This window comes from Sprattus sprattus (assembly GCF_963457725.1).
Source record: "Sprattus sprattus genome assembly, chromosome: 17".
In the NCBI taxonomy this organism is placed as follows: Eukaryota; Metazoa; Chordata; class Actinopteri; order Clupeiformes; family Clupeidae; genus Sprattus; species Sprattus sprattus.
In genome coordinates, this window is record NC_137915.1 from 16,275,060 (window position 1) to 16,287,515 (window position 12,456).

A 12,456-nucleotide genomic window follows, 5' to 3' on the forward strand; every position below is an offset into this window, starting at 1 on the left:
ATCTGAGATTACTAGTTATAATACAATTTGAGGTGTGTGTGTGTGTGTGAACATCTGAGTGTGAGTGATCTGTATGTATGTGTGTGTGTGTATCCACGCATGTGTGTGTGAGAGAGAGAATGAGTGTGCGACTCTGTGTGTGTTTGTCGGTGTGTGTGTGTGTGTGTGTATCCATGCATGTCTCTGTGTGAGAGAGACTGAGTATGTGTGTGTGAATGTGTTGTGACTGTGTGTGTGTTTGTTTGTGTTTTTGTCGGTGTGTGTGTGTGTATCAATGCATGTCGGTGTGAGAGAGTGAGTGAGCGACTGTGCTTGTGTGTTTGTCTGTGTGTGTGTGTGTGTGTGTGTGTGTGCTGAGTGGTTGTTGGGTTGGAGCCTATGGGAGGATTAGTGATTAGGTACTTTGAGGGGACTCAACATGGCAGAAGTCATCTCTGATTCAGCACTTCCCTGGAGGAAGTTTCATTTCAGCCAACACATGTGTCATTAGCAGCAGTAGCACCACGACAGCAGTGCTAGCATGATGTGCATAGGATCCTGCACGCTATTAGCGTTATACTGACAATCCAAGCCCATCAAGGGCTCACTGTGTTGGAGTGGGGGAGGTGCATCACTGCAGAGAATCAGAGATCTTGGAGTGCGCGTGTGTGTGTGCGTGTGTCCAGGATGAAGCTGAAGTGAACCTAGGTGTTCATGCCATGGTGAGAAGAATCAGTCAGATGGCAAGACTGTCAAAAATCATCCACTTTGAAGATGAATCCATTCACTTTTCCAGAAACACACACCCCTGGAATCAACCAAAAAAACATAAATTTATAATTGCAGTTCAATGCTTTATGAACCTATAAAGGTGACACGTATGAACCCGAAATATAACAAAAATATACAACGTTTAAAATACGTATAGCCTTGCGGTGAAATGTGTTGTATGATGCAGCGAAATTACTCAATGATTTCTATGCGTCACGTCGACGTATGGACAACTGATGAATGAAGTTACTACTCAATCAGCGCATATAAAGCGATGATTGATTCCGAAGGTAATGGGTGACTGATGTGACCCTGGAGCAGCTGAATGAATATACTGTAGCTTCATGCTCCACTACTTTTTATTCCAGCCCCATACCCCGCCATGTTAGCAAACTGCAGATTGTCCTCTTCAACTCCACGCTGCAGGTTCTAGGGTTTAGTGCGCCTGATCGCCGGACGTCTCCTGACATCCATCTCCTTTGCGTGTTTTCTTCTATTTCCTCACGGAGTGCGTTTTCTGCTTACCTTTTACATTTTGCTGTTCTGCCGCCGTCTGAGGTGCTGGATCCCGCAGTCTGCCTTGCTTTGCAGTACCTCTTAAAGCAACATCCTACTTTTTTACTATTTCATCGTGGTATATCATTTCTGATGGATAAGACATTTATATCATGATTTTGTGTGGTTGCTATACACCACGTCGTAGTATTATGGCAGTTATTACAACTCTTAGGATTAGAGAATTATTGAGGGACCAACTGCTGCCGGGAAGCAGTAATTTGTATTAACTCTTTGTTGTTGAAGAGACCAATAACGAACTGATCGGATGAGCATTTCTTTTCCACCACTTATCGCCAGGGATGCAGACAGAATGAGATAAACAAAAAATATATTTCTCTTGAGTTTTGTTATCGAAGTTGGGTGTGCTCTGCAGGGTTCAAACAAGTGAAACAACATAGACAATGTTCTGGGAATGGATATACGACGGTCTTGTGGATTTTCCTTGAAAATGGATTGAAGAAGACTTGAGATATTCCTTCTTTATGAATCTTTTCATCGTAAGATTGCAAAGGTGGAGCGATTAGAAAGGGCTGATGACGGACCGATTAAACCTTACAGTGCATCAAAAGCACCAAGGGGTATTGGAAACGTTTGGATGGAAATCAGGCAAATGTTTAGACCTGTTTTTGGTTTTATATGAAACTGGTGAATAGTAGTTGCTTTCGTCTGTGCAATTTGTATTTATCAATCAACAATTGTAAGAAAAAAAATCTCTAGGTTGTACGCCAGGCGATTGTTCTATGCATTTTATAACCCTCAGATATATCGATAATTTTCACTTGAAGTATTCATTTATCTAAATGGAATTAGTTGAGATTGAAGCCCCTTGTAAAAGGAACAGACATGGTACATGGGCATATTTTCCTTTACGGTAAGTCATTTCATTAATTTTTCATAGGCTATTTCATACTACAAATATTTCCCGGTTTGAGTTGCTCTCAGCTTTCTCTTGTCTTCCTTCATAATGAGAAGAGCTTTGACTGATAAAATATCCAGGCAGCCACGTTTGAAATGCCGAGCGCGATTCATGTTCCTTAAACGGTCGTGTGGAGCGTACTTTTAGTATTTCCTACTAGTACATAGGCTACTTCTCGATGTAACGGAAACCAGTATCATGGCATGAATGTGGCTAGCAATCTTTTTATTTTATACACAACATATTGCGTAAGGCATGGTAAGGTGGCTTCTGGTCAGCATGTGCCTGTTCTTCTCCCACTTATGAAACTTATTATGCATCATCGTTATCGTGAGTTCGATTGGGCAGATTGAAGTGTAAATTAAGAAATCACATTCCCAAAGCATTGGAACGTTTCGTGCAGAGTTGCTACTTTAAAAAAAAAAAAAAAATCTTGAAATAAGCTGCATTGATTGATGTTGTCATGCGAACTGATTGCTGGCAGTTTGCAGCCTACGCATGTCAGCACTGTTGAAGGATTTTCAAAGAGAATGGGGAAATTATTACAGCTGGATGCATCATACTTGTCATGAGTGTCAGATAACTTTCAATGAGCTGCTCTGTAGTGTCAGAAGAATTTAAGTTATACCCAGTACAACCTGTCCTGCTTATTCACAACATTTCAAGGAATTAAAGCCATTTGGATCACTGCCTGCTAATATGGCACTGTCTCTTGTTGCAGTTGCAAGTCTTCTCATGCTTGGGTTGTCTGGGGCAACAAAGAAAGAAGCAGGTAATTACTTTTGTCACAAGGAATCAACACACATGCAAGTGTGTGCACGTGCACACACACACACACACACACACACACACACACACACACACACACACACACACACACACACACATACACATACACACACACACACACACACACACACACACACACACACACACACACACACGCACACACATGCACACACATGCACACACACACAAGCTCACCATATCCATGATCTTGCCCTATTTCTGACATTTAATTTTGTTGCCTCCAGTGAAAAACAACTCAGGGGTGCAGCCAGCAGGGCAGTGTGGAACGTGGGTGAAAGAAGCGGAGGGGGGGCTGTTCACCTCTCCCAATTACCCTAACAAATACTCCCCAGAGACAGAGTGCATCTACATCATCGAAGGTAAGCATCCCTCACAAACAGCAATCATCCTCCCCAGTATCACTCAGAGAGACCAGTGTCACCTATATGCTGAAGGAAAGATACTCGATTACCTTATTTTCAGTTAGAGCTGAATGAAGCCTTTTCTTTGTACACATACGTTTAGGCATACATAATGATGTACGTTGTGCAGAGGTCTCTATGGGCTTTAAATCGCAAAAGGTAGAGGCTCAGCAGGTTTTGCATAATAGAGAGACAGCTGTACTTAAGACCAGAGAAATCCATTGAAGGGATACAAGAGGCTAGATATTCGTTTCCCATAATGAAGGGCCCTTCAGCCACTGTCATTCAGGTCTCACCCAAGTACCAATAGAGCTCTGGTTTCAGCAGATGGGAATTAGATCACATGGAAAGTTGTGTTGACTTCAGTGCTGCATATCAGGGATTTGGATGTAGATTTGTAGTAGTTTTAGTAGTTAAATGAACACATTGAACTGTTGAGTTATTGTTCCCTCTACCCACTGAATAGTCCCTGGTCAAGAGACCATGTTGGCTGAAACACGGATGCAGTATTTCTGCAACAGTTTCCCAAAGTAACATGTTTAATGGACTAAGATTATTCTTACTAGACAAAGTTAAACTATAGTGAGACACTGAATGCAGAAGAAATGCAATCTTATCATTGCACAACTCATGACGCTAAAAAATGAGGGTAAAAATACTTCACCACTAAAATGCTGGTCTGGGAATTGTTCATTTTAAGATATTCATTGCAGGCCTATTATTTATCAAATAATTGTTAAAAATTGCCTTTTTATAGACACAGACTTTTTTAGTTTTGCCTGTATCTTTATCTGGAAAAGAGATTACAACATTTTGCAAATAGCATGCCTAATTTGTACAATAACGTCCATTTAGATAATACCAAAGAGCATGGTTTGTTTTACATACAGGTTGCACTTACATCTTTTTCCCTTTGCTTGCTTTTGTATTTTTTTTAGCTCCCCCAAGACTATGTATTGATCTCTTCTTTGATGAAAAGTATTCAATAGAGCCTTCGTGGGAATGTAAATTTGACCATATTGAAGTACGAGATGGGCCGTTTGGCTTTTCTCCAATAATTGGACGCTACTGTGGCCAGCAAAGCCCGCTGTACATCAGATCCAGCGGCCGGTACCTCTGGATAAAATTTGTGGCTGATGGTGAACTGGAAGCCATGGGATTTTCAGCGAGCTACAACTTCACCGCAGGTAACACATACATTTTTATACTCCCTGATCAATCTCTGACATTGATTGCTGTCCTTAGGCTCCAGGCCCAGGCCTAGGCTTGTGCAGATTTGTAGTTTATTGCTGTTTTGCTAGGTTTATGGTCAAAGCCTGTCCCTGCCAAATCCTATGACAGTCACACCATACACAATAAGACATGTCTATCTGGCCTTGCTAGATGAATTGATATCATACATAAAAAAAAACGTCTCTCTTTGTTGTCTATTGTCATATCCAATTGACTGCTTTAAAATTCAGTTATAGCTGAATAAATACAGAGAGTTCAAATGTTCCACCATGTTCCTGTCAGTAGTGTCATGATTCAGATGGTGTTAGGGGCTGAAGCCGTGTTGAAGCTATTTAGCCAGTCACGTCTCTCGCTGAGTGACTCTGGTGCTAAAGGGTGAGGCTTTCATGGTAACATCTTTTACAGATCATCGTAAAGAGTGTAAAGTTTACTGACATTGCCGAGACTAGCTAATCGGAATTGTTAAACACAGTCAGTCCAATTACTGGGCTGGCCGAGGGCTTGCCGTAGCTCATTTGCATCCTGTCCTGGCTGTCGTCCCGTTGCGTGTGTGAGAGGACTCTTCTGAACCATGATTTGAAATCGATTCCCTCCAGTGCATGCTGCCCTTTCCCCACTTAATATCTCTGTTAGCCCACATTATAGTTAATACAGGCGCAATTGAAACACCAATAATTGTCGGTGGAGATGCCCGACCCTCACAGAAGCACAGTGGTGTTGCTGCATCTGCAATCAGACTTGGATCAGACTGGGCATCACAGCTGTGCTCATCTTAGACTTGGGTTTCACACATTTTTGAGTGATGTTTGACAAGAACCGATTGAAGAAGATGAAAGGAAGCAAAAAGAAATTGCACTGAAGATTCCAGGGATAATTGCTTTTGAGTACTGAGCACTAGCAGATATGCTGTGTTGATTGTAGGGTGTCACGAGAGAGAACCCGAGAATGTTCCGACGTGCTAGAGAACAGACGAATGGCTGAGGTCTAAGGTTGTTTTGACAAACACCAAACCACGGTGAGAAACTTCTGTCACTGTCAGAGCGAGCGAGGAGCTGCTTAGTATGTGCGGCCGGCCCCTGCCAGATTGAAACCCTAGCCTATCTTTCTCCGAGTTGATAAGGAGTATCTGTGGCATGTGATTTGCATAATTAAGGAGATTAGAGTGCCAAATTCACTTGACTCGATGCTAAAAAAAAAAAGAATCTGCTTTGGTGGAGGCACTGGGAAACACATGCCCATGCAGATGGCGCGGCAGATGAATGAGAATCAGAGCCGTGGAAGAGCATCAGTTACATCAGATGAAGAGCACCTCCTAAAACATCCATTCCACACTGTGTATAATTGGGTACATCAATCAGGTCTCATTTGATGGACTGATGTCCTAGTTTTAATCTTGCCTCACTGTTAAGAACATTTTTGTCCTTTTGGTATAAATGCAGACATTCTGTGGGCGGCTCTAGCCGAGTCAGTTATTGCGGTTCACAGACAGTCATCACAGAAGTGTTTCTGTGTTCACAGTGATTAAAGCAGTGCTGGAGTCATTTGCAGCAGTGATGGCAAATGAATCAGATGGCAGAGAGAGCTGGATAGGACACTGCTGAGATACATGAGTCATTTTTACGGTTGACTCAAGGTGCCGCCACCAGCTTAATCTGTTTCCTGTTTAGCGTTGGCAAACAAATCAAAAGACTATTCAGTGACAGGAAATGAACCCTCCGAACTGCTGCCAGAGCTTCTATGAATCAGCGACCCCATCCCACCCCTTCCTCCTCATAATGAAAGGCTGGTGAAAGGAGCGCTGGGAAAAAGGCCCGCGTTCGTCGCCACTCGGAATGAAATACAACTCCGCTGCTTGCGCTGCCACCAAACGGCATAAATCCTGCGGTGCCCATGAGCAGTCTCGGCACCAGGCCCTTGTTTGCTCACTGTAACGGCACAGCTGTCATCAGCACCACTGTCCCACCACCGGACCCTGTCATGAATCTCCGGGCGCATGCTGCTGTAAGTGGCAGCGGCCCTTACATAACGGGATTGGAGGGGTTGGGGGGGGGGGGGGGACCCAGAGAGGTAAGGGATGATGTTGACTGACCTGTCACGCAGAGCCTTCGAGCACTCACACCTGTCTCCTCACACGGGCACCTATGCTCCCGATGTACTCACTTCCCTCACACACACACACAGACACCCACACACACACACACACACACACACACACACACACACACACACACACACACACACACACACACACACACACACACACACACACACACACACACACACACACACACACACACACAAACACACATCCATTCTCTCACACAAGGATACACACTCTCAACCACCCCCTCTTGCGTACAGACATACACAAACAAACACTCATACAAACCCCCTCCCTCACACACAGTGCCTTACATCCACACTCCATCCCTCACACACATTGCCTAGCACACAGACACACATACACACAAACACTAGGGGTGTTCATCTTCCTCAAATTAATCTACATTTAGTTATCTTTAATATGTGTATCTGAAATGAATGCATAGCATCCAGTGCCATTCAATCGTTATAAAAGAAGATAACCACACGAATAATATATCAAGAAATCATTTCCAATGGTTACAGTTTGGCCAATGAAATGTATGGTATATAGATAGAAAGCTTATTGTATTGTAAGACTATTTGTATCTGTTGTAGTCCTATGTAACCTATTTAGGGACTGGGATTCTATTAAATTGCTTCATAAGGATACCGAATGTCTATTCACAAACTGAAATATGAAAAGTTTAGGAGTCATCCTCTAGCCTAAACTCAATAGAAATCAATTGCAAAAGTTATAGTTGCTTTTAGCCCAAAGAGGTCAGCTCTGCTCCATGCAATTTGAGTGGCTATACTGTACTCTTGAGGATGATTCCACTCCATAAGTGCGATGGATATGCTACCATGATAACGTATAGCTAACAATGAACGACCAATAAACGTGTAACGGTGGCAGACACATTTAGCACAAAAAAACTGGTGAGACTGTATGAGTGCTGAAAATGTTATCCATACTTTTCTCATTGTACACTACTTTGATTTCCTGAAATGTGAACAGACTCAAGAACAAACAAATGAGCTTGATTTTTACCATGTGATGAATTGTCCAGTCTCCGGGAAGAATTTAAGTACCCGACAATGGTGCTGTAATTTCACAGCAGTGGAAATGAGGCTTGTATGACTTAATCTGGAACAACGCACTGCTGACTTAATGTGATGCATGTGATGCAACACAGGGCACGCTGGTTAGAAATTTGGTCCAACTTTTGCCAGTGCTGTGGAACAACACCTTGTCACATGACATTAAAACCTCACGGGAACAAGGCAGCTGCCTTTTTTTGAGGTCAGGCATCACAGTTGCTCTCCATCCATTGCACGAACTAGAGCACGCCATTCATGACACCAGAACCTCATCATATCGGCTGGCATCACCCACGACAAACATCATATATGTTTCATATGCGTGAATAGTTTTAGATTTAAAGAAATATCTGGATCTTGATATGTAATTTCTGCAAAAGTGGCACTGAAACCCTTTTAATACTCTATTATTTTATTCTACAGTGTAACCTGAGGATTAAAACGTGTAGAAAAACACTCAACACTGAATTTATGTGACCTGCATTGCTGAGCTGTTGAATCTCAACAATGATTTTTTAACACCATTTACCATTTAACCATTTTGTCAGTAATCATTTTTGAAAAGGAAAAGGGAATTTTAACTGTAACAACTATACAACAATGAGGAACATAATGCTGTGAGATCTCCTGTTTGCGACTTTGCGACTATGAAAAAGAAGGCAAGGAGAGGAAGAATTGGTCTCAAACTATTAATCACATGTTTTAATAGCACAGAGTATCTACTAATGATCAGTGGCGGTTCTAGGATTTTTCTGAAGCAGGGGCCACAATGGGGCCAAATGTAACCTTCAGGGGCCAACAGTGTCATCACCATCTGATATCCAGTGATGACAAGGCAATACACACATACTGACAGTAAAGAACATCTACTTCTAGTCAACTATCCAAAAGCAACAATGAATAACTCAGTATCCCTTTTGAAACTGAAATAAAAAATCATGAATCAGTAATTGTAATATATATATGTTTTAATTCAGTGTGCATAAAGGGCACATAAAACATAAAAGATAGCAACAGCTTTTAACTGTAGGCCTATATACAACAACATATTCTCTCACACACACTCACACACACACACACACACACACACACACACACACACACACACACACAACAGCTTCTCCTTCTAAGCTTTGTTTATAGTCGCTAGTCCTAACAAGGTGGCAAAAAGCATGTATAGACCTCTCTCTCTCTCTTCAGAAAAGAAGAATTCTCCGATTGCCATGCTTTGCGCTAAAACGCCTGACAAATTAATTCAAGTCCAATGACTTGGCCCGTCGAGACTCAACGCTTAGCACACCCAAGTGACTCAGACGAGCATTGTACACAAATAAATAGCCTAGGCAATGCACTGCAATTCATAGATACACATAAGTTTGAAATTCATCCAGCTAGGAATGAGAAATGTGATTCGGAGATCGCATAGACTACTTGCTAAATCATTTAGAATTAGCAGCATTGTTCTTTTTAACTTGCGCTTGCGAGTTGACACAACAGTAGCAGGCTATCCCTGCATGTCGAAGGTTAATTTTTCCTGCTTAATGAAAATGCAAGCCCATATCTAATGATATTAGCCTATTGGTGATGATCGACCTCTTTCAAAATACCATGCACTTTAATTTTGTTTCTCTTACCTCGCCATTCATCTGTCTACTACGATATGTCTGATGAAGTGCACCATTTGAGATTCACTGAAAACAAACACAGAATATCGCGTGGCTATCTGATTGATTGACGTGATTTTCAGCCAACCAAAGTTCGTTTTGGTGGTCACCAAAGCCTTAAGACCCACCCCATGTGTATTTTTAACCAACCAGAGTGAGTTATATGCTGCATTCGTCATGAAAACAGCACGTGTACAAAATGCTGCGCTACGCAGCAACCGGCAGGAACAGAACGCTTCTTCTTCTATTCACTTGTATTGACGCAACCGGCGCACTGCCACCAACAGTTTAGAGGTGGAACTGCAGCAGTGATCATTTAATTCTCCGCTTGGTTTTCCGCTTGGTTTTCTCGCCAGGTGATTGGCAGAACAGGGGCCAATCAGGGACCAATCAAATTAGAGGAGGGGCCTCGGCCCCCCTGGCCCCGCCTCTAAATCCGCCCCTGCTAATGATTATACATAAATAAAATCGATTTTACCAATGCACAAATGTTAGAAACGTTGCATCCTGAGTTCATCCCAAATAGTTTCCAGTGCTCACTTTTTTAATCCGAGCAATTGCATTTTATGTCGGTGCATCGATGCGAAACGGTGAATCTTACCATCCCTAACACACACACTCTGTCCACTCACACAGATAAAGTCGTGATTGGTGACCAGGCTAAACAAAGGCGAAGAACAAGCAGCTTTACTGCTGTTCCCTGCACTGCTGGTTTAGGGACTGCTCCTCTGTAAACAGATTAGGAAATGATATCCCAGTGCTGACTGTTCAGCCAGTTTAGGGCCTGCTCCTTTGTAAACAGACTGAGAAGTGCAGTCCCAGTGTTGACTGTGCTGATGCAGCGGCCATATAAGGGTCTTGTTTTTTTCGGCAGAGAAAACCCTCCTGTGGCTGTTTCAGCTTCTCAGATGCTTTGTAGAGAATCAGAAAGAAAAACTCCTGCCGAGACAGCTGGGCAGAGAGTGAGAGTGAGAGAGAAAGTGAGTGAGAGAGAGTGAGAGAGAGAGCGAGAGAGAAAGAGAAAGAGAGAGCTGTGGCTCTGTGAGAGTTGTTAACAAATACAGACAAACACTGGCGATACAGACACTATCTAGTGCACATGTTCACAGTAGTGGTGGATTCCTGTAAAAAGAATCCACACTGAGCAAAAGGTCACTCGGGTTCACAGATCCATTTCTTTATATATTAAACATCACCAATCGCCATTTATATAAAAAAAAGTAGATCTGTGATCCGGAGTGACCTTTTGCAGAGTGTGGATTCTTTTTACAGGAATCTGTGAGCATGTACTCTAGATAATGTCTGTATTTGTCCACTACTCTCACAGGGCCACAGTCCTCTCTCTCTCTCAATATATACAATATATATTTACTGTATACTGTATGTATTAATTCATAAGCTTCGTGCTTAGAGCTTGACTCACCTAGCCAGACATTTACTAACATATAGACCAAAACAAACATCTAAATGTGGATGATAAGAATTGCAGCATTAGCAGGTTGTGCATGGATAGCCTTTTGTTGTGTGTGTCTCCAGAATGTGGACCTGTCCTACCTGTGCTAAATCCAGACATAACTATGTCAAAGAAAATGCCTGAATGTCATATTCAGTGCTAACAAATAGTTTTACAAGGCAGTTTTTGAAAAATACCAGGCATACTTCAAAAACACTAGGCTTACCAGGCATCAGATACCATACTGTTTTAGCCAGTAACAAAGAAGTCGGGCTATTCTTCACAGACATAGTTTATATAGTTTATATAATGCATAGAACAGTTAATGGCAAAGCCACTCAGTCACTGTAATGTAACAAACTTTTTCAGTTTCTCCTATATACAGGGAACACTCCTTCATTATGACTTTGACTGAGTGAGACCATTTACGTTTACACTCTCATTTGGAGAGAAGGGAAAGTATTGGATTTAGATCTCTCTAATGGTATTTGAGATTAAGTCTGGAATTGAGCATATGGCCTTATGGCCACAGTATGTGGCTATTCCATAATATCGAACCAAGAGAGGATCTGTGAGAAAATTGAAAATTGAGCCATTGCAAGGAACCTTAGCACTTTTAGGGAGCTGTATATCACTGGCTATAGGATTGATTGTGTGAACTGAAGATCACTTGGAGATTTCCCTGACCCTCTACGGAGCTTCTGGATTCGACTGGTAGAAAGAGGTCTAAAGACTTTGCTACCTGACATTTCAGGGTCTAAGAAGTTTTTATAAATAGGCTGAGACAAAGTTGATGACTTTCTGGAGGTTGGCAAAGGTTTGTGTAATCAGTCTCTGTTATTTCAAGATGGCTGATCACCACAGGCCAGGGCCCTTGTTAATTTTAGAGACGGGAAATGGCAGTATGGAGTTCTGATGTACAGACATGTTAATATAGGCACTGGACCGTGATGTAACCTCATTTTGCGTCTAGAGAGAAGCAGGGTGGTTGCGGTGCATACATTACTTTGTCTCAGTGACAGCAACAAATCGAAGCAGTAGTTTTCACCATCTGGCTGGTCTAAATATACATTCAGTGTGCACATGCCCATCACTTAAAACATAGTTCCGTCATTACCTCATCAACCACTGTTCAAAGAACCCTTGGGTTCAGCGTAGAAGCCTAATGAACTGAAGGTGATATTGTTTCTACCTACAATGATAAGGAAGTAGAACATGGCTTGTCAGTTTCACCCTCTCCCTTGGAGTGCTATTGCCTCAGAGAAGTGGAGATGTACTGTTAGTGGCGAGTGAAGTCAGAAAAAGCGTTTAGACTCACAGTGTCCCTCAGACAGCTCTTGAGTTAGGACAGGATCAGATGCTTTGTGTGTGTAGTATCTCTTTGCATGGTCTGTAACCTGGAATTTCTCTCAAGCCGAGTCTGTTTATCCGTATAAACTTTATCATGACTGCCCTTCTGGGTTTCATTGAGGGGCTATCAATGTAAGC

The 12,456-nt window shown here is 42.3% G+C and overlaps 1 protein-coding gene across 1 annotated transcript in view; it reads left to right on the forward strand.

The window, feature by feature from the left end:
- Positions 1-2,151: 2,151 nt before the first annotated feature.
- The window catches only part of neto1l (neuropilin (NRP) and tolloid (TLL)-like 1, like), a gene marked incomplete at both ends in the record, with an annotated part of 73,806 nt that continues 63,501 nt past the window's right edge, over positions 2,152-12,456 (forward strand). The window contains 4 exons of the mRNA XM_080855467.1: positions 2,152-2,179; positions 2,946-2,996; positions 3,259-3,393; positions 4,374-4,622. Of these exons, the coding sequence (XP_080711593.1) occupies positions 2,152-2,179; positions 2,946-2,996; positions 3,259-3,393; positions 4,374-4,622 (463 nt within the window). The remainder of the gene's footprint in view (positions 2,180-2,945; positions 2,997-3,258; positions 3,394-4,373; positions 4,623-12,456) is intronic.